Source organism: Castanea sativa, chromosome 7 (assembly GCF_040712315.1).
Source record: "Castanea sativa cultivar Marrone di Chiusa Pesio chromosome 7, ASM4071231v1".
Taxonomy (NCBI): domain Eukaryota; kingdom Viridiplantae; phylum Streptophyta; class Magnoliopsida; order Fagales; family Fagaceae; genus Castanea; species Castanea sativa.
Window position 1 is genome coordinate 18,280,876 of NC_134019.1, and position 23,056 is coordinate 18,303,931.

The following is a 23,056-nucleotide window of genomic DNA, read 5'->3' on the forward strand; positions in this document are numbered from 1 at the left end:
TGTTATTAGTTAACATAAAATTAATTTATATGAATATAAAAAAGTGCGAGATCTTTTAGAAGTTTTCTTTGTGATTTGCCTTATACAATATTTGGCCACTTGGGAGCTTGCTTCAACTTTTGCAATAGTAGGGTATGATTGTTTAAAAAAAAAATTTATATTTATACATTTCATAATCAATTAATCATGTTTTGAAATAAAGTCTATTGTTTCTCTAAAATTTATTTTGTCAGTTTAAATAGAAAATTTTCTAACATTAGTAAGACAAATCCAATCGATAGTCAAAGACCAATTCTAGGACAAATTTTATCTTTATTAAGTTGAACTAAGATGATTGAGCTTTGAAGCATTCAACAATGTTGCGGGAAAGCCACATATTCCAATTGCTTTCTTTCATTATATTCAAGTTCTCAAAAAGATCACCAACTACCTGGAATATAACACAAACTGGATGGCCATAGTCCCATACCACCTTAAACAGTCAGCTAGACCAACTTTCTTGAAAATATGAAATAAAGAGAGCCCCGGAGTAACCAAAAAAAGAGTCATGCAACAGTCACTGGGCTATAGCCAGAACTAGAATTTCCACTAGATAAAACTTGGAAGTACAAAACTTAGGAAGAGTAAGAGAGGATCAATTTCATGTTTTGAAATATCATTTACTAATTTTACAATGTTAAATGGCAGAACCCCTGCTAGACATTGCGATGTTCACCTTCTGTCCCAGATTGTTAGATTGAACAAAACAAGAGGAAAGACAAAATTGAAAACAAATTAAAGTTAAAGGATTGAAAAATAGTTGCATTGAACATAACAAGCGGAAAGACAAAATTGAAAAAAAAAAAAAATTGAAGGGTTGAATTAAATAAATAAATAAAACGTAAAAGACTGAATTGAAAATAATTTATAATTTATTCAGGTTTTAAAATTGTTGGGCTGGACTGAAATGGAACCTGTTTGATTCAATTCGTCGGTGTCAACCAGCAGTCCTAATGTGTATTTGTGAACTTTGAAAAAGCCTAACGCCTATTTATGAACTTCATAATCAACTCTCCCACAGATAACTCAACTTTGGTCACAATTATTTTTTCATCAACCATTTAAACATGGGCATTGGTGTCCTAATACTGAATATCATAGTTGTCAAAATGTAAATTGTATCGTGATTTAATTTTTAATTTTTAATTTTTTTGTATCGTGTATAATATCATAAGATATAAAAATACCTAATTAAATTTGTAAAAAGATTATAGATATACACTGGTTGTCATACATAATGTTTCCCAACATTCAAATGCAAGGAGAATTACAGACCTACGCTTCCAGTTTCTGCATAAATAATCAATTTACTAGGCAGGATAACAATAGCAGCAACTAATTTTTCATACCCTTTGTCCAATTTCTCTTAAAACTCTATGAAAACTCAGCATATTCTGTGAGTTCCAAAACCAGGTCATATCACATCCTTAATTTCAAGTAATGGGATATGAGCAACAAGAAATAGCTAGCCAAACCAAACAAGCTACCAGTAGCAAAACCTGCAATGGAAGCTTCCCTGGCAAATTCCAAACAGCAATATATATAGCATAGGAACCATAGCTGGTGCAAACATTAAATCTATACTGTTTTCAATGAACTGAACAAAATCCTCAAATCTCAAACAATTAACCACATCAGCCTAAGTAGCACAAATCTCTCTTACATCTATCCAACATTATCCAAGAGATGACATACAGAAGCATATCTGTCTCAAACAAAGGTGAACATTCAGAAGTATGGACTGTAACGCATTGGCATTCTGAATCTTGGAACCTTCCTGCATCATAAACATTTTTGATGATTTACTCGAAAGATTTCAGGAAGTGCAGTCAAATACCAAATCTAGGAAAACATAGGGAGTGGGAGAACACGACCAAGAGGAGGCAATCACCAAGAAGCATACCCATATCCATAAGGGGAGAATACAAAGGGAGCAGGTATAAAGGGGCTTCTGGATCGCATATTGGAGTTGGGTCGACGAGCACGATATAGTTTCATCCCAGGTACATTGGTCCGTTTAGCAGTCACCTGCAAACACATTAAAAATTTTCACATGGTTGAAAAAATAAATAGAGTATGGAACTTGCACCTGTAAAGGTTAAAAATCAAACACAAATCAGAACTGAAGCTCCAAAATCAGAAAAATAATAACAGAGACCCTAAGGTAGTGCACCACCCATATGTGTATAATGGTGATATTTTGTTGTAATTTAGACCGTTCATTAGGTTAAGCATCTCTTTACTAGAAAAATAGTTATTTTTCTAGAAAAATAACTTTTGTGTGAAGATTATCCTAATTTGTATTTTTACTTAAGAAATTGAACACAAAAAGAGTTATTTTTTGATGGGGTAGATGGAAAACTGCTGCTTTGACCTTTAATTGACGTCCATGTAGTTGAGATTCATTCAGCTGGAGAGCCAATTCAACAGCCTCTACTTCAAGGAACTCCACATAAGCATAACCCTTCGGTTGGCCATACTTGTCAGTCCGAATAGTGACTCTGTTCACTGTACCACATGTCTGGAAATGCTGTTGTACTTCTTCAGGAGTACATGAATAATCCACCTGCAAACCCAGTTTGAGCCCAAAAGAACAATTTTGAAAAAGAACCAAGCAAAGAAAACAGAACAATCAAATAATAAGCCTATTAGATCAATTTAGTGTTACAACTTACCTACAAGAAAAACAGTGAAAACCACCTGTTACTAGTACAACCAACTACTTAGCTCATTTGAGCAGAAAAAACTACTTTAACTCTCCATTACATCAGATAAACTTCCTCCTCTCACAAGAATGGGCGGAGGATGAGAATGTGGATTCAAAACCCATTTTGTGCACATGTAACTTACTAATAATAATAATAAAAAAGATGCATTAATCTGATTCAGAAAATGTCCAAATCTGATGGGGTTTGAGAGATACCCTGTCCAATTCCCACCATCCCCCTCCCCTATTTTTCTAGAAAAAAGCTAAGAAAATAAAATAAAATTTACAATTCTGGCTTACAGGGTTCATGCAGCCAGAGTGGTCTGGCTCTCAAATTGAGGTAACAAGCATGTTTGTTACCAGCATTACTTTTAAAATAAGACATAAATGGTTATAATTAAGCCTCAATCCCACCCCTCCATCGATGTCCTTACCACTTTTTGCTTGATTCACTTGGATGAGTTTTCCACACCAATTTTCTATGAAATTGATTTAGGCTGAAAATTAGACATAGCATAGGTATAAAACAAACAACATACATTGTCACCAAATAGGCCGTTCTTAGGAAACCTTAGATTTTCCACCAAAATATAAAAGATAGACAAAGATAGCTACTACCATATCAAAGGAAAAAAGCAAAATTGGGGAATCTTGATCACAATTAACATTTAATGTTTTGGGTTAATTGAACATTTTACCTAAATATTCAAAGCTACAATGGGCCTAAACTTTCTCATAGAATTTCTGATAACAGTTACATCAGATGATGACGAACAAAATCTAATATAGAATTCCCATGCCAAAAGTACATGCACATCATTTGTAAGGTCTCTGGGCAAAGATTAAATGTAAACATTTGTTCCCTCAAAAAAGCATGTAAAATCTAAGCATTTTGAGCCAAAAATTAATACAACTTTGTAGGTTCAAGCCTCAAGGTCCTTGACACCAAGATAATGTGCTCAAAATAATGCCAAAATATATAAACTAACTGGCCATGGAACTTCTAGAAATCAACAGGATAATTATTGACTGTTTGGCATATGTTTAACTTTTTTTTGCTTACATGTTTGATATATGTTAACTTTTCTTTTGATAGGTTGTTTGATATATATCAACTTGTTTGGTTATTTTAGTGATCTTCTTTTCAGTAGTAAAAAGAAAAGCAAATAATAAAATTGGAAAGATATAGAGATCCCCATTTATTCCAAGTGAGGGGAAAAAAAAAAAGGAGATCCAAGACCCCTCACCATCGATAGCAAAACACCTAAACATTCCTCGAGCAATATTCACCAACAAAAGCAGCAGCTGGCTTTGCAAATAAGACAGATATACCCAAGCCTACTCCTTAATCTTCAAGGCACATTACACCTCACAACTGCTTGAGTCTGGGTTAGGAATCTTGAACATCTGTTCCTCTGACCATCCCAGCCCAAATAGCAGTGTTTACAGCAACAAAAGTGATTATAATCCAGAGCTTTTTTTTTTTTTTTTTTTTAAATATTTATCTCCTCCTTTCCAAATGGCAATTGGTGAGATGCTTCTTTCACATTGTTTTTTTTCTCTTTCCCTCCTTTTCATTACTTTTATCTTAAATTTTACTTTCGGGAACCTTCAATTTTTTTTTTTTCATAAAAATTTTAACAACACTCATTATTGTTTTTTTCTCCTGCATTCCTATATTTCTTTTTTGTTCTCATTCTTTTTTCCCCCCTTTTCTCTTTCTGTTGAATTTCATTATTTATTTTCTTTTCCTAGCCCAGCTGTATTTCATCAGAAATACTTCGAGCCCCAGCACCTGTTAATCAGAAAACTTGAAGAATGAAGCCTGACCTGCGATTTTAGTCAAACACAAAGTCAAAGCAAAATACTGAAACTTAGAAAATCCCAAGCGCACGTTCACACGCATATCTCAACTCAGAATAATCAACAAGAACACGAAAAATCACGCCCATCTAGTCAAATGGATTAAGTTCACTAAATATAGTACGATTTCAGAACTCTTCAAGGATGGGAGTAGCTAAATAACTCTAAATTGATGGTTTTCTTAGCAGTGCAGCCAAATACAACTGCACAAGCATGGAAAACACGATCAACATGAGAAGGCCAGTCTAGGATCTCGATCAAACTCACAAGATGACCATAATAACCAAAACAAAAAGGAACAATAATAAGAAACTCCAGGGTTGAAGCATGAGTCCTTTCTTGAGGGGAAAACAACCAATGGATAAGTTGTTATCCAAGTTGAGGGAATGAAAAAAGGTAGAGGAAGACCAAAAATCATATTGGTAGAAGTAATAAAAAAGCACACGTCAATTAAGTGGATAATGGAGAATATGACTTTAGATAGAGAAAAATGGAGGAAAAGAATAGATATGGTTGACCCTAACTAATATATTGAGGATCCATAGACGACTTAAAAAGTTTGGGACTAAGGCTATGTTTGTTTTTGTTGTTAATAAGTTGTGATCCAATAGCAAGAATCATTGGAACCAAAACCAGACATTTAAGAAAGGATTACTAACACTATTCAGATTCTGTACATCGAAAACAATTGACGAATTCGCTAATCCCCTATGGCATTTAAAAATTTTCAAAATATTGTTCAATTTTACTGTTTAAATCCAACATCTTAGGGCCTGTTTGATTCCAGTTAATAGGAACAGTTTTTATGTACTTAAAGTAAGAGGGATGAAGAAGGGAAGGGAAAGGGAAAGGAGTGCACCTCTTCCTCCTATTGTTTTGTTGAAAAGGGGAGGATTGGAAGGAGAGCCATAACCTTGTAGTCAAGATGTCAATTATGTTGAGCATAATAACAAATAGAGCATGTTTCTGGTTTTTCTTTCCAGTTTAGGACAAACAGAACCACTGAAAACATGTTTTATTTTTCTTGCTCTCTATAACAATTTTCAAAATCTGTTTTCTTAATGCATATACAAATAGGCCTTATTCTCCTTTTACCATGCTTATAAGAAAGTTGAATGTTAAAGTAGAATTAAGAATAAAACATTTAGATATTTTTCCCTTAGTCTTATAAACTTACTCAAGCACAACTCCATGAAAAGTGTAAGCATGTAGTGCACACCCTATATCAAAATAAGAGTACCAGCATATTCCGAAAAGGTTAATCTAGCTGCATTTGGTGTTTGAGCAGGAACTCTACTTGGCTTTAAATTTGAATTATTGCCTACGTCATACTTTGAAAAACTTCCATTTTAGTTCCAGCAATATACTATCTTAATGTATAGTCCTATTTTTTATTAACTTAAATTTTCTAATATGAATAATAGTTTGTCTTTTCAGGATTCCATTTTTATGCTACTTGGAAGGAACTCAATTCTACAAAGCCAAACAACACATATAATAAAAAGGGTACTTACATTGCCAACAAACACTGATCGAGAATCCACTTCCTCTCGATTTGCCTGTGATGCAGCTGCACTAGCAGGATCTAATTGCGCAAAGATATATTAAAAAACATTTTTTTTAATAAAAAAAAGGGGAAGAGGAAGAACAAAAAAAGAAAGAAATGTACAGAGATATGTGTGAATGTAGTCATCATCATCATCATCATCATCATCATCATCATTAATATAAAGTGATACAGCCATCCATTTACACCAATGAACTCAATGCCTCTATCTCAACTGGCATTTTCTCCCCTTATACGTTATAGCCTTATAGGTGGAGGGATGCATGTGTAACTTACCATTAAAACTAAATAGCCATCCTTTTTTTTTTTCCCTCTCCAAAATGAGGTGTTAAATTTCTTAGCTTACCCACAATTTTTTTGTTCATTAAACATGAAAAAATTACCCTAACATTTTGACCATATATACACTACACTTAGGCTAAGAGTGTCAAACATAAATGTATAAGCCACTTTTGCGGAGTTTAGTAGATACGGTTGCAGCAACATATCGCTCGAGCAAAAGGCACTCGCCATAGCACATCTGTTAAAGGTGTTGCTTTATATATTTCATTTTTTGGATAAAGAATTAGCTCAGATAATGAAAATGGATAAAAAAATAGGGATTTTGGGACTCCAAAAGGCTATCACCCTCAGAACCCATGATTCAAAAAACCATTACACCAATCTGAGGTATATGCACCGACCCATATAATGATACTACTTCAATCTTTAAAATTTTTTCTATATTTGTAATCAATTTCAGTAAATATTATAAATCTGTGACATTGTGAAATTAAACCCAAAAAAAAAATAAAATAAAATAAAATACAAAAGAAGAGTAAACCTTGAGCAGAACCCATCTGGGATTCGACCTTGGCTTGCATCTCACGAAGTGCAGCCGCTTCATCCTCCATTTCCTTCAACCGTTTCTTCATGTCATCCACATCCACTCCCTCCTGCTTTTACCATTTTTTTTTGTTTTCACAATTAGGGTTTCGATACAAACAAAAAAACAAAAAATTTGAAGCTAAAGGGTATGAATGAATCGAATAAAAGATAAGGAAAAAAAGCATTACCGCTTCATTGGTGTTGTTGGTGTTTTCTGTGTTAACCATGTCTTGATCCTCGTACTCCTCCATCCCTCTCACTCTCTCTCTCTCTCTCTCAAAAATGGGAAAAATAGAGGGTATATTCGTAGGGCTCTTCCAAATCTTATACTGTTTGCTTGACACTTTCGTGCCACGTGCGAAGTATGCTCCCGGGTTTTAAATTCCGGAAAACTTGAGTCCGTGTTCGGAGGCATTAGACCCAACACGATAGTGACATGTATCCGCTTTGGACCATGTGTTATCATCTCATCCAGGCCGAGAGTATTGATGCCTATCACACTTGCCTTTCTTGTCTCGAAAAATAATAGTATTCATTTGAAATGGATCGATTTTATAGTTGAGATCAAATTTTACAAATCTAAAAGTATAAAAATTATCATGTAATTCAAAATTTTAAATAATCTGGCATTGCACTGTTAGATTCAAAAAATAAAATCTTAATGATTAAATGGACTCTCTATTTCAAATGAAATTGAGAGGATCTCGTTTCACCAATCCCAACCATACATTTGAGACTCCATAATTTATAAATGGTATCAAATCCTTGATATCAATTATTGGTGTTGCTTCCAATTCTAATTTCTTTCAAATTCAGTTTCACATGTGCAAAGCTTCTATTCAATGACGAGTTACTAATAGCTTAGCTAGTGATAATGATCTTTTTTTGTTGTAAAATGTTTTTAGTTGAAAATGTGTTCTTTTTCAATTGGGGTAATTACATATAACCCACCTGTGGTTTGGGCAAAAATCATTTTGCCTACCTGTGATTTGAAAAGTGTCACTTAACCCACCTGAGGTATGTTCCATTTGTTTTCTGTAATTCACCTCTATTAAAATTAGGAGTAAATAGGTATTTTTGCTCAAATTTTATGCCTCTCTCCTCTCAAAACAGAAAATAGAACAAAAATGCAAGAGAAACAAAATCAAAAAGTGGTATTTGTCTCTCTCTCCATTCACACAAATTTTGAACATGAAGATCACACCCAAAAAACCACAGAACATGAATAACATGAAGAACCCACCAAAGCCATCACCACCACTACCACTGAAACACCACAGAATAAAAAAGAAAAGAAAAAAAACCACAACACCGGCCACCACCATTAAACCACAACAACCCACAAATCACCAGCCACAACCACCAAGATCCACACCCATTGCCACTGCCAAACCCACTGTCGAATCAACAACCACCACTGCCAATCAAACACCACGACCCAAGACCAATCTTCAAAATCCAAAAACATCGATCAAACCCAAGACCCACAACCCACACGATATAACCATCCATCAAACCAAGAAACCATGGAAACATTGATCTAAACCTAAGACCCACGCGATAAAAACCCAAACAACCAATCTTCAAGCCATTGCTGTTAGTCTTCTAGCCTCTGCCGTCGCCTTTGTCGTTGCCATTGCCACTGAGATAGACTTGGCTGAGATGTGAGAGTCGATTACGATGACATTTGGCAAAACCCAGATCCAACCCAACATCATACTCCTCCTCAAAACCCAAACCCAATCCAACACCGTGCTCTCAAAACCCATACCCAACCAACACAGCCAACTCGTGATCCTCCACAGTCATCATCCAAGCCACCACGACCTAAAGCTACCGACGATCTGAACTAGAGTGTGAGAGATGAGAGAGACATGGATAGAACAAAGAGAGATAGAGAGAGAGAGAAGGGTAGAAAGAGTGCAAGGAATAAATTAATGAATAGAGAAGAAAATAAGTAAATGAGCTACGTAAAATTTTCCTCTTGTGTTATTTTCTTTTGAGTGTGTTACAAAAATATAGTTTGTGATTTATTGGAGTTCTTGAGACAAGTTTCTAAATTCTTACAAATAGCATCTTTTGATCTTATTTTCTCTTGTTTTAGTGTCTTTTTTTTTTGTGGGAGGAGAGAGACATAAGAGTGTAGAAATACATATTTACCCCTGATTTTAACAGAGGTGGGTTATGGAAAACAAATGAAACATACCTCAGGTGGGTTAAGTGACGTTTTTCAAACCATGGGTAGGCAAAGTGATTTTCACCCAAACCACAGGTGGGTTATATGTAATTACCCCTTTTCAATTTCTTGAAAATATTAATAAAAAAAAACACATATTTAGGTGGTTGGTGAAAGCATGTTCCTATCACACAGCTCAATCCACCACCATGAACAACCCACCAAATCAACACCCCCATCCACCATCGGTGTAACCATAGGCATAAATTGGTGAAACATAGTTGCGATCATTGGAAATGCAACCATGAATTGCCATCTCTCAAAGCCAACAACCATTGCTTGTCTATGACATTGGGCCACTAATCCCTATATGCTAGAAAGAGAGAAAAGAGGACCACTTGACTTTAACTCTTTTTTTTCTTCTTTTTTTTTTTTTCTTTTTATTTTATTTTATTTTAAAATCAATCCAAATTAGAGTGGTATAATTATGTCATTATTGTCATATTTAATTGACATAGAATCTATTGATAGTTTTGTATCCGAATAAAATAAAATTCGAGTAGATACTAAACATAAGATAAGTAAGTGGATAATACTTTGACAGCATCTAGGATTCCTCAAACAATAATGTGAAATCTCACACGGGGGAGGGGTTCATGCTAGCCAAGAATAAATGATTTATGTAAAACATTTTACAACTGTTACACCCATTTTTCTGATCAACAAAGAATGTTTTCAAGTTTGACCAAGTTTTTACAGGGGAATGAATATTGGAAAATGCTTAATATGTTTTCTAAACAATATTTTATAAAAAAATAAACAGCATGCATCAACTTCTCCACCATAAATTTTTGAAAGAAAGTTTAAGAAACCTATAATATTACCAATCAACCAGTCTTATTTTTTTCGATAAGAATAAGCAGAACTTCACATAGATTTTTTTCTAGTAGAATCCATTATGCTAAAAGTAAAAAAAAAAAAAAAAAAAAAAAAAAAAAAAACCTATATTACATACATCATCTTTCATTTAAGGGTGTAGAAGAAGTAGTCATTGTAACCTGTGTATTTTGCTTGGGAGACATTGAAATGAAAGCCTTAGTCATAGGCTTGACTTTTTCATTAGCCTTGATGATTCCTAAAAACATAAGTCGATAAATAACTACCATCCCTAGCAAGATTGACCCACTTAGAGTAACCCATTTCAGCTTGCCACAAAACTCTCAAAATTACTTCTCCAGTGATGATGGGTGACCCTCCAGCTTGGTCATTGGAAAATACTGCTCTTTCGAACTCGTTCTTGAACATTCCTTGGAAAGCATACTTATGAAAAGCAATCTCATGTAATGTGTATTTAAACTAGGGGTGTCCACGAGTTAGGTTTATGCCCAACCCGCGACCAACTCGATGAGATCGGGTTTCTGACAAGAAGACCCGCTGCGAATAGCAAAAACCCATGGGTCAAGTTGGATTGGACTTGCTTGGTCGGCGGTCAGGTCGGTTAAAGCTAAAAATATGCTGCCGGAGGTTCAAATCAACGGCAACTACAAGTTTTTTTAGTCGGATCTTCGCTGGATTTGAGCAAAACCACTTGATTTGAGCAAAATAACACCATATCTTTGCCGGATTTGAGGAAAACCCACTGGTTCTTAGCAAAATATTACCAGATTTTCGTTGGATTTGAGAAAAACTCACCAGAAATGTGCCATATATGAGCGAAACCCAATAAATTGTAGCTGGATATGAGCAAAAATGAGGAGATCTAAGCGAAAATCAGTATGTTTTCGTCGGATTGGAGGTGGATCTGGCCTTTCGCCGGTCGGATCGGGTGACTCGGTTTTTGGAGAAGGAGATCTACCATCTGACCTGTTGGTATCGGTTTTGAACCTCTGAGACCCGTCGCCGACCACCTCTCTCCTCGGGTTGGACGATTTCGGTTCGGGTAGCTTTGGATCGAACGGGTTTTGCGGGTCACCAGTGGGTCTGGATAGGCCTAATTTAAACACTGGTTTAGGAAGATCATCTGGCAATCTGAAGAAGCCACCAACTAAAATCATTAGCGCTTGAATTCTAGCACCAGTTATTATGCCCATTAGATAATTGGGCACGATACTTGCAACGATCATCATTAGGCTCTGAACCAACAGCATACAAGCAAATACCACTAGAAAAAAGTACAGAAAGTATTCAGGTCCTTCACATAGTTTAGGGAGGTAATAAGCAATTGCTCTAGGAAAAACTGCAACCAGTATCAAGTATGGCACAACAGAGATTGTGTTGCTAATAACAAATGCAACAGCACCTTAATGCTCATTTAATCTTTCTTGTTCAAATACTTTCATGTCCTCCACAAAAGAGGGAAATCCACTAATGACCATGAACGTTAGGAATGAAGCTACAAATGAAAGCAATTCACCTCTAGCCTGAAACAACCAAAATTACAATGTTCAATTTTAAATCCAACCATGTCATATTATGTTAAGTTGCCGATTATCTCAAAAACTTAAGTTGTTATTAGAAAATTATAAATTTAATCATCTAATGTGACATGCAAGAATGAAATCAACTTATACTTCTTCTATTCTTGCTTGTCTGAATAGTATTATTTGTAGTTTCTCTTGTGCCCGAATTTTTTTGATACTCTCTTACCTGAATTGAAGCATATGCATGCCCAACATTGAAAAACACGAGACCAATGCCTAGACCTATTGCGATATAAATTATTAGGCGTAACGAATAGTAGCCAAGATCACGATACATGTTCACAAAAGATCTTTTCGTTAGAACAAAGCACTGAGTAAGGAAGCTAGCATGACTTCTCCTTGTCTCCAATTCTCCATATTCCTGGAAACAAAGTAAATTTCAGTCATCTATTCTCCATTTCTAGCCATGTGTCAATCATTAATTTGTATGCCATATGATGTGAAAAATAACTTAAATTATTCTGTAAATTAGTTCCTCACCTGTTTACATATTTCAGCTAATTTTTTGTACCCTTCGGATGATTTATACGAACTTAGAAGTATCTCAATTGCTTCGCTTGTGGATATTGCTCCAGCTAAACCTTATTCAACGTCCTATATGAAAATTTGTACGCTTCATAATGTTCACCTTTTATTTTTAAGTACCCGAAAAGGGACTTGAGCTCACAATTGGCAATGTCATCTCTAAGAAATATTTGGTTAAAATGCATATTTGGTCCTTGTGGGGAGTAAAAAGACCCTGATGGGAATGTGGGCCTTTGGGCCATGCTAAGGAAGGCCGACCTGCTCTTGGGTTTAGAATTTGTTAGTACTACGAGTCGGCCCATACACCGAGGATTCGAGGATCCAGCCGAGGGTGAACTTCCCCTCGGACGGACACCGGAGAACCCGGGACTTCATGGTAAAGGTTAGGGAATGACACGGTCAAGACCAAGGGTTAAAAGACGTGAACCCTTGAATGTCCTGGAAGCACCGATGTTAGAGAAATACCAAAGATAAAGGCTGCCACCTCCACATTAAAGACCCTGCACCTACCACCCTGGCTGCATTAATGAGGAAGTGACACCTGAACAGTGGAAGGGAAACTTCTGGTTACTATTCGAAGGTACTGAGAAAAGAAATATCTAGGCTAAGGGGGAGTTAGGGAAACACGTGTACAAAGTATCAAAAAGAGGAGTATTTAAGGAGCAACCTAGAACAGGAAGAGGGATTCCCTTTTTTGTAATCGAAAGGAAAAAGAAAAAAGAGAAAGAGATCATATAAGAACAGCTCTCGGCTTGCGTCCGAGCAGGTTGATTTACAATATTCCTTATTGTTTTCAAGTGTTAGCAATCTTTGACTTGTCATTTAATCCTTAGTCACTTCTAACCTGGGTTTCAAGCCCACACTCTACAAATTCATATTGTTTAAGGCTCATTGGGCCTGAGCCCGTAACTGTTCTTGGGGCCAGATGCAATTGTGCGCTTACAATTGGCGCCGTCTGTGGGAAATCTAGTCTAGAAGAGGTAGGGATATTATGGCAGGCTTAGGCTCTCACCATGCAGAGTCACAAGGATCACAACCAGAGGACCATTTCGAGCGTCTTGAACATCGAAGGGATCGTGAAGGAAGCGTCCACACAAAGTACCCAGGCGCCAGCCATACTCATCGTGGGGGTAGCACCACTCACGAGGAGGGTCTAAATCCATGCAGAAGGAAATTAATCGTTTGAAGAGGAAGTTACGCCGTTCTAAACGCAGGTTTTCACCGTCCTCGTCTAATCCTTCCTCTGAGGAGGATAGGGGAAATGGCTACAGCTCGAGGTCGCGCTCCCCCACCAGTGCAACGTCCTTCGGTGAGGAGGACGACCAGCCAACTCGCAGACGTAAGAAGCTTCATTCAAGGAGCTTAGGCAACGACGCTATGAGTAGGGCGTTGCACCAACTCTCCAAGTCTCCATTCACACGGAGGATTGATAAAGGAAGGCTTCCCAGGAGGTCACCCAGCCCACCTTTACCATCTACAATGGCCGGACTGATCCGGTGGAGCACGTGAGTCACTTCAACCAGAGGATGGCAGTGCACTCTCACAACGAGACTCTGATGTGTAAAGTTTTCCCCTCCAGCTTGGGACCTGTGGCTATGAGGTGGTTTAACGGTCTCAAATCGGGGTCTGTAGGCTCATTTGGGGAGTTAACTAGGGCATTCGCTTCGCGGTTTATCACGTGTAGCAGAGTCCCTCGGCCATTGGACTCGCTGCTATCCATGGCCATGAAGGAAGGGGAGACGCTGAAAGCATACTCCGACCGATACTGGGAAATGTTTAATGAAATAGATGGTGATTTTGATGAGGTGGCGCTTAATACCTTTAAGGTAGGTCTTCCTACTGACCACGACCTAAGAAAGTCTTTGACGAAAAAGCCCGTCCGCAGCGTACGCCGCCTTATGGATCGTATTGATGAGTATAAAAGGGTAGAGGAAGACCAGCAGCAGGGGAAGGGAAAGGAGAAGGTTATCCCGCAGGAGAGAAGGGATTTCAGGTCGGACGGATATCACAACAACAAGCCGAGGAGGGATTATTTCGGGCAATCCGGCTCGGCAGCACCTCAGGCTGTAAATACTGTGTTCCGAGAACCAGTGCATCAGTTATTAGAGAAAGTTCGTAAAGAGCCCTTCTTCAGATGGCCCAGCAAGATGGCAGGGGACCCTGCGAAAAGAAATCAAAACCTCTTTTGTCAGTACCATCAGGATGTGGGCCACACTACCGAGAACTGTCGGACCTTGTGGAACCATCTGGAGCAGCTCGTCAATGAGGGAAAGTTGAAGCAGCACTTGTGTCAGCCCACTAGGCAGGTCAGTCAAGTTGGCTCGAACAACCAGAGGAACAATTCATCTCGGCCAGCATTAGGAACAATTAATGTTATCTTCGCTGCACCTGGTAGGACCGGCTCAGGTCCCACTAGGGTGTTGGCGGTTTCCCATCCTCAGGTTGAGGATGTGGGTAGCAAGGCGAAGAGGTTGAAGGGCACTTTGCCCGTCCTAGGTTTCTCCGAGGAGGATAAGGTAGGGACTATCCAGCCCCATGACGATGCTCTTGTGGTCACCCTCAGGATAGGGAACTATGATGTGAGAAGGGTGATGATAGACCAGGGCAGTGGTGCAGATATCATGTACCTTGATCTATTCAAGGGGTTAAGGTTGAAGTTGGAAGATCTTACTCCTTATGATTCGCCGCTCATAAGTTTTGAAGGGAGAGCCGTTGTGCCGAAGGGACAGATTTGTTTGCCCGTTCAATCCGGCTCAGAAATGGTTGAAGTGGACTTTATTGTGGTTGACGCGTACTCTCCATATACAGCCATACTTGCCAGGCCATGGCTGCACGCTCTTGGAGCTGTCTCCTCTACCTTGCATGTTAAAGTCAAATTCCCCTCAGGGGAATGTGTTGAAGAGGTCCTCGGCAGCCAATCGGTGGCCAGGCAATGCATATCGGCTGCTGTCCTGCATCAGACGGAAGCCGAATCTTCGGCTCTGATCACCAAAGGTTTATAGCAATTAACTGCTCCCGGTTCATCTGGGATGGCGACAGGAGAGGAGACATATTGTGAGGAGTTAGAGAAGTTTTCAGTAGCCGATGACCTAGAGAGATTCTTCCAAGTCGGTGTACTTTTGCCACACCAAAAGAAGATGGAATTGTTAGAATTCTTGAAGGACAATGTTGATGTTTTTGCGTGGGATCCTTATGAAGCTCCAGGCGTTGATCCGAGCTTCATTTGTCATCACTTAAATGTCAACCCAGCTATCGTTCCGAGAAGGCAGCCACCTCGGCGATCTTCCAGGGAACATTCCGAGGCTGTGAAGGAAGAGGTTCTTAAACTTAAAAGGGCTGGTGCTATCAAAGAGGTTTTCTACACCGAGTGGTTGGCCCATACGGTTGTTGTCAAAAAGAAGAATGGAACGTGGAGGGTATGTGTGGACTTCACTGATCTGAACAAGGCCTGTCCTAAAGATTCGTTCCCAATGCCACGTATTGATCAACTGGTGGATGCCACTGTCGGACATCCTCGGATGAGTTTTTTGGACGCCTTCCAGGGTTACCACCAGATTCCCTTGGCATTAGAGGATCAGGAGAAGACTGCCTTCATTACACCGACGGGGAATTATCATTATAAGGTCATGCCATTCGGCTTGAAGAATGCTGGGGCTACCTATCAAAGGATGATGACCAGAATGTTCGAACAGCAAATGGGGAAAACCATTGAAGTATATGTCGACGATATGGTGGTGAAAAGCAAAACAATACCCTCACACGTGAAAGATTTGGCCGACACTTTTCAGATACTGAGAAAGCACAAGTTGCGCCTCAACGCCTTAAAGTGCTCTTTCGGCGTGGGGTCTGGAAAATTTTTGGGATACATGATTACTCATAGAGGCATAGAGGTAAATCCGGTGCAGGTCAAGGCTATTCAGGACTTGCAGCCTCCTCGGAACCCAAAAGAGATTCAAAAGTTAACGGGAATGATTGCCGCCTTGAATAGGTTCATATCTCGGTCAGCTGACCGGTGTCGTCCTTTCTTCCAACTGTTGAATAAGTGGAAAGGGTTTCGATGGACCGAGGACTGCGAGTTAGCTTTCCAACAGCTCAAGCAATATCTTTCTCGGCCGCCCATTCTGTCTCGCCCTGAGGCACATGAGATTTTGTTTGCTTATCTGGCAGTGGCCGTCCACGCGGTCAGCCTAGTCCTGATAAGAGGTGATAACGGGGTGCAAAGACTGGTATATTACGTTAGTAAGTCTTTAGGTGATGCCGAGGTGCGTTATCAACTCTTAGAGAAAGCGCTCTTGGCCGTGGTTCATGCCACGCGAAAGCTTCCCCATTATTTTCAATCCCACACAGTGGTTGTTCTGACACAGTTGCCCCTCAAGGCAGTGCTGTGTAGTGCCGGCTACTCAGGAAGGATAGCAAAGTGGGGGACCATCCTGGGGGCTTTTGATGTTAAATACAAGCCTCGCACCTCGGTGAAGGGTCAGGTCCTCGTCGACTTGGTGGCGGAATTCGCCGAGCCATTACTGGGAGAAGCTCTAAAGGAGGCCCACATGGGTGAAAAATCAGTTGGTTTGATCACAGCAGCGGTATCTCCGATTTGGAAACTGTATGTGGATGGGGCAGCCAATCAGAGAGGGTCAGGTGTTGGACTTGTCCTGACGTCCCCCGAGGGAATTATTTTCAAAAAGTCTTTGAGATTGGCATTCTCGGCCACTAATAATGAGGCCGAATACGAAGCGGTCTTAGTAGGCATGAAAATGGTGCATAGAATGGGTGGAAAGAAAATCCATGTCTTCTCGGACTCTCAACTGGTGGTCGGCCAGGTCACGGGGACCATGGAGGCTAGAGATCCAAGGATGCAGGAATATTTGGCCCAGATCAAGCGTCAGCAAACTGAATTTGACTCCTTCGCCTTAACTCATATCTCTCGGAGCGGAAACACCCATGCAGACTCCTTAGCCACGCTGGCAACGTCCTCGGCTCAAGGTTTACCTAGGGTTATCCTCGTTGAGGATTTACTAGAACCCTCTCTTGTCATTGCCAACGCACCTCGCATCCATCTAGTAAGGCCTGGACCTAGTTGGATTGACCCGGTCATATCTTTTCTTAGGAATGATGTCCTTCCTGAGGACAAATCTGAAGCAGATAAGATACGCAGAAAGGCGCCGCGTTTCTGGTTGTCCGAGGACCAGAAACTATACAAACGATCCTTTTCAGGACCGTACTTGTTGTGTGTACACCCTGACTCAACGGAAGGGCTTCTGGAAGAACTGCATGAAGGGATTTGTGGCAGCCACACTGGGGGAAGATCCTTAGCCCACAGAGCTCTAACTCAGGGTTATTGGTGGCCTAATATGCAAAGGGAGGCTCAAGACTATGCCAGGAAATGCGATCAGTGTCAGAGGTTCGCCCCTAATATTCATCAACCTGAAGGAGTTCTTAACCCCCTTTCCAGTCCTTGGCCCTTCGCACAGTGGGGACTAGACATAGTTGGGCCATTCCCGAGGGCAACAGGTAACAAAAGATGGCTTCTCGTGGGAACGGACTATTTCACTAAATGGGTTGAGGCCGAGCCCTTAGCAAACATTAGAGATGTTGACTCCAAGAAGTTTGTCTGGAAAAACATCGTCACTAGATTCGGTATACCACACACACTCATCTCAGACAATGGTGTTCAGTTCGATAGTAAGGCTTTTAGGAAGTATTGTGGTGACATGGGTATCATAAATAGATATTCCACTCTAGTTTATCCTCAAGGAAATGGGCAAGCCGAGGCCGTTAACAAGGTCATTGTCAGTGGGCTGAAGAAAAGGTTGGACGATGCGAAAGGCAGATGGGTAGAAGAGCTCCCTCATGTTCTGTGGATGTATCGGACCACACTGCGCAAGTCCACTGGAGAAACGCCATTCTCTATAACTTATGGGGCCGAGGCGGTGATACCTTTGGAATACGGTTTTCCTACCCTAAAGACAAGTTCTTTTAGCCCGGAGAACAACGATGGACTCCTGGAGAAAGGTCTTGATTTACTTGAGGAACGACGCGAGGCAGCTATGGTTCAAATGGCTTACTATCAACAGAACCTAAAACGAGGATATGATGCCCACGTGAAGCTAAGACCACTTGCACCTGGTGATCTTGTGCTAAGAAAAGTTGTTGGCACCTCTAAAAACCCAGCTTGGGGTAAGCTAGGACCCAACTGGGAGGGCCCCTATCGCATTGTTTTAGTAGTAGGCATAGGGTTATATCGGCTAGTTGACCTAGACGAAAGAATTGTACTACGCCCATGGAATGTAAATAATCTTAGAAGGTATTATTATTAATAAAATGTGCTTTGGTCAATTAACATTTGAAGTTACAATCATTGAGAATCAAACAGAAACTTGGTTAAGTGTAGTCCTCAGACCACAAACCTTGTGAAAATTGATATCTTTTCACTTGTTAAACAGAACCTTAGTTATGCCGGGTCCTCAGACCTCCTACTTTGGGAAAATTAACATTTGAAGTTACAATCATTGAGAATCAAACAGAAACTTGGTTAAGTGTAGTCCTCGGACCACAAACCTTGTGGAAATTGATATCTTTTCACTTGTTAAACAGAACCTTAGTTATGCCGGGTCCTCAGACCTCCTACTTTGGGAAAATTAACATTTGAAATTACAATCATTAAGAATCAAACAGAAACTTGGTTAAGTGTAGTCCTCGGACCACAAACCTTGTGGAAATTGATATCTTTTCACTTGTTAAACAGAACCTTAGTTATGCCGGGTCCTCAGATCTCCTACTTTAGGAAAATTAACATTTGAAGTTACAATCATTAAGAATCAAACAGAAACTTGGTTAAGTGTAGTCCTCGGACCACAAATCTTGTGAAAATTGATATCTTTTCACTTGTTAAACAGAACCTTAGTTATGCCGGGTCCTCAGACCTCCTACTTTGAAAAAATTAACATTTGAAGTTACAATCATTGAGAATCAAACAGAAACTTGGTTAAGTGTAGTCATCGGACCACAAACCTTGTGGAAATTGATATCTTTTCACTTGTTAAAAAGAACCTTAGTTATGCTGGGTCCTCAGACCTCCTACTTTGGGAAAATTAACATTTGAAGTTACAATCATTAAGAATCAAACAGAAACTTGGTTAAGTGTAGTCCTCGGACCACAAACCTTGTGGAAATTGATATCTTTTCATTTGTTAAACAGAACCTTAGTTGTGCCGGGTCCTCAGACCTCCTACTTTGGGAAAATTAACATTTGAAGTCCTGTCCTCGGACCATAAACTTGATCAAAGTTAACTTCTTATTGTGTCTGGGAGTTAGTGCCTTACTGTTCAATAACTCGGATCTTACATCCTGCTGAAAACAATGCTACACATTATAAGGTTTTAATCGTTATATGAGGTCTCTCTTTTTTAACCAAGGCATTGTTTAAACATGTTAGCCATATCACTTTTTATTAAGTTTTTAATAACACGCGAATGATTGCGTGGAGGTTAGGATTGGGTAATGCTTGGAGTTAGACTTGTTTGTTCTGCCCTTTTTAACCATGTGCTAATGGTAATCTTTATGATCAATATAACAAGAATAAAGTAAAATAGATGCGACATAAATGAGAATCAAACGAAATAGTCCTTCATTAATCACTTAAATTTACATTACATATTCAATCCAGATATAGAAAAAGAAAAGTCCTAAAGCTAGGTCCTAAGCTTTTGGAGGGCGGTCTTGCTGAGAGGTACTGGTGGCCTCGGTCTTTCTCAACTCCAGCTCAAAGGGAGTTATGACTTGCTTTCCTTTGTCTGCTGTCTTCGTTGGAAGGACGTTGGGTTCCACTTTCTGGCTCAAGTCCTTCTCTGCATCCCCGCCTCCTTCCTTCTCTTTGTTAGAACCCGAAGGTTCTCTAGGATCTGGAACTAGCTGTGGGACCGTCGGAGGCAGAGCAGGGAGAGTTGACTCAGGGGTAGGAGTAGCAGCAGGAGCCTCTTCAATCTCCTGTATCTCCAGGGGAAGCCAAACGTTCTCGGACTTCCTCAGATCCGAGGATAGAGGAACTCCAGCTACGTTTAGGGCTTCCCCCCAGACTTTCTGACAGTACTCCCGGCACAAAGCCGCGAAGGCCTCTGTCAGCTGCTCCTCGGTGTTTGCTACCCCTTCCTCGTAGCTCGTCTGCTTGGCAGCCTGTAGAGAGCGATGGAATGAGCTGGCTTCTTCCTTCATCAGTGCAAGTTCCTTCTCCAAATCCGAGTGTTCCCTTTGGGCTCGGGAGAGCTCATCATCTTTTTCATGAAGGAGCTTGCGCTGCCCTTCTATCTGGGTCTTCATGGTCTTCAGATTGGCCTCGGCCCCATTCCTCTCTCTCTTTAGATCAGCCACCTCCGAGGTAAGCTTCTCGTTCTCAGCAAGGGCTGTGCCCAAGGACTTCTCAGTCTCCAACCTGACTTCAAGCTCAGTTCTGGCCTTCTTCCGAGTCTCTTCTATAAATTTCTCGGCTACGAAGACTTCTTGAATGGCCTGCAGTAAAGTGCGAGGAAGTCAGATATAGCAAGGCACTTATGAATGATTGAATATTGTTAAAAGTGGAAACTTCCTAAAAAGGGGTAAACTTACCAGCGCTAAGTCTCTTTTTAAAGAGAGGAATAGTTGTGGCTGGCTCATTTTTTCCAAGGTTTCCATGTCCTTGGGTAGCAAAAGAGGGCGCTCTAACACTTCTGCCAAGTGGTGAGCATGGCCTTGTTGAACCGCCCTTATACTGGATTGGCAGGAGATGGGAGCGCCGTCCAGTCTTAAGTCGGGGGACCAGGTGGTCGGTGCTCGGCGCACTACGGCCTCGTCCCTGATTTCCCCGCTTTCAACTGAGCGGGCCCTACCCTTGCCTTTGTCCAGCTTCTGCTGCTGAACTGGTGGGAGTTGTTGTCGTGGTTTCTTGGGGTCTTTGCTGATAGTCCCCTCGGCCTCCCCCTTTCTCTTCTTTTTGGGATCCTCGGCTGGAATTTTTGGCTCAGCTGGAGGAGGGGGAGGTGGCAAAGTTTGAAGAGCTTGGGACCCCCCCGTCTTTTTCTCCACAACCTTCGCAGCTCTATTGGTTAGGAGACCCTTCATTCTGTCCATATCTTCCTCGGATTCGTCCTCTGGTTGGGCGACGACTAACCCTGCAATTCTAGAGGCCTCGGTGGCTTCTTCCTCCTCGTCAGAAAGCACTACGAACTGATTCCCTCGAGGTCTTTCGGTGTCTTCAAATTGGAATTGATCTATCTCTTCGTCTAGTGTATGAGAAGAAGACACCTGCTCTTCTGGAACAACAGTTGCCTGAGAGTGCACAGCGAGGGGAATTGCCGCTATGGGCTGGTTGTACAAGACAGTGTGAGGGGCGTCAGGGAGATCGCGGTCGTCCAAAAAGTTGGGCCGGGCTACGTTTATTCTCCTTCGCCTTCGGTCACCCGCGACTATGGCGTTTTCTATCTCCTGGAAGTCCGAGGAGATGGGAGTGTACCCCAGAATCAGGTAAGCAGCTCTAAGTTGTAAGTCCTCGCTGACAAACACCTCGGAGCGGAGCACTCGGTTTAGATCGGCAACACTGCAGTGGCTCAAGCGTGGACGCACGTGTTGTTTATCTGCAAAGAAAGACGTGAAAGTGAACAACATGGTCAGATTCACATAGCCAGTGATAAAGTTAAACAAATATAAATACATGTTAGTGTGCATGTTTGTGAGTATTAAAGGGAGTTGTGAGGTGGGGAGGTTAATCCTAAGGTGTCGCACCTGGGTCTCCCCACTCAACTGGGCAGTGGAGGCCGTCGTGCCAGTTCCCAGAGACGATCAGGTAGTCGTCCTTCATGCCTTTGTTGGATTTGGGCAGACAGGAGATTAGCCTAACGACACTGGAGCGAGATTTAATGTAGTAACCTACATTGGAAAGTTTATGGGATTCGTACAGAAAGACGACGTCTTGCCAGGTGAGGTTTAGACCCATTTGCTCGTTTAGAGCATCGACACTATCCAAAACTCTAAAAACGTTTGGGAGGCACTGATCGGGACACAACCGGTGGTTGCGAAGGTACTCCCTAGTTACAGGTCTCATTGGGAGAGTCATCCCACCCTCTATAAAGGCTATCATTGGGATGATAACCTCTCCCTCTTTTCTAGAACCGGCCACGGCTTCTGCCGGGCAATATTTTAACCCTACATCTCCGGGAATGCGATACTTGGCTTTGAAGCCTTCCATTCCAGCGGCGGTGTCAACTAGACACTTAAACCTACCCATTAGAAAAGAACGAAAGACTAAACTCTAAAGGGGAGAATATCTACGAGGACAGCCGAGGACTATATCCGAGGAGAAAAGGTTAAGGATAGAGAGAGCAAGAACTTACAAAGTTGAAGGTGTGCAAATTTCCCCGGTTTTCTGCAGGTAAAGTATGATTGCTGATGTTTTGATGGGATTAGCCCCTGGGGAATTAAATGAAGGCGCAGGTTCCCGAAGCGTCACGATGTGCGGAAAAGCGGCCTCGAAATTATGTTCGTCCCACCCAAATTTTCGTGGAATGATAAGGACCGTTGGATGCTCATCTCATCGTTGAACGTGGGGGACAAGGTATAACTTACGGTAATAAATGCGCGCGTTTTGAAAATAAAACCGCCAAGTGGCATCTTTTGGGACGCGAAACGATTTCCACACGTGCAATTATTCACAAAGTGTGTGGAGCAAGTTCTCGTCAGATCAAAACCCTATTTTTCTCCTCGGACGTTGAAAATTAGAGTTTTGAGGGGCTATTGTGGGGAGTAAAAAGACCCTGATGGAAATGTGGGCCTTTGGACCATGCTAAGGAAGGCCGACTTGCTCT

The 23,056-nt window shown here is 40.7% G+C and overlaps 1 protein-coding gene and 1 pseudogene across 2 annotated transcripts; both read right to left on the minus strand.

Moving 5' to 3' along the window:
- Nucleotides 1-1,600: 1,600 nt before the first annotated feature.
- Nucleotides 1,601-7,388, minus strand: LOC142642725 (polyadenylate-binding protein 2-like). Of its 2 annotated transcripts, XM_075817143.1 has the most exons (6): nucleotides 7,232-7,388; nucleotides 7,000-7,111; nucleotides 6,124-6,194; nucleotides 2,414-2,605; nucleotides 1,943-2,067; nucleotides 1,601-1,816 (listed from the first exon to the last, which is right to left on the minus strand). In XM_075817143.1, the coding sequence occupies exons 1-6, from the start codon at nucleotides 7,292-7,294 to the stop codon at nucleotides 1,768-1,770; spliced, it is 612 nt and encodes a 203-aa protein (XP_075673258.1). In that variant the 5' UTR covers nucleotides 7,295-7,388; the 3' UTR covers nucleotides 1,601-1,767. The 2 variants fall into 2 exon arrangements, with proteins under 2 accessions (XP_075673258.1, XP_075673259.1); XM_075817144.1 differs by lacking the exons at nucleotides 6,124-6,194; nucleotides 7,000-7,111; nucleotides 7,232-7,388 and adding an exon at nucleotides 3,994-4,408.
- Nucleotides 7,389-10,235: 2,847 nt separating this feature from the next.
- The window catches only part of LOC142644081 (uncharacterized), a 75,237-nt pseudogene continuing 62,416 nt past the window's right edge, over nucleotides 10,236-23,056 (minus strand).

Excerpts from the sequence above, each read along its gene's own strand:
- LOC142642725 (XM_075817143.1), bottom strand. The coding sequence starts at position 7,294 with ATGGAGGAGTACGAGGATCAAGACATGGTTAACACAGAAAACACCAAC. Across the intron at positions 7,112-7,231 it reads CCAACAACACCAATGAAGCG|GAGGGAGTGGATGTGGATGA; the intron begins GTAATGCTTTTT and ends TGGTAAAAGCAG. Across the intron at positions 1,817-1,942 it reads TTCTCCCCTTATGGATATGG|GAAGGTTCCAAGATTCAGAA; the intron begins GTATGCTTCTTG and ends TTTATGATGCAG.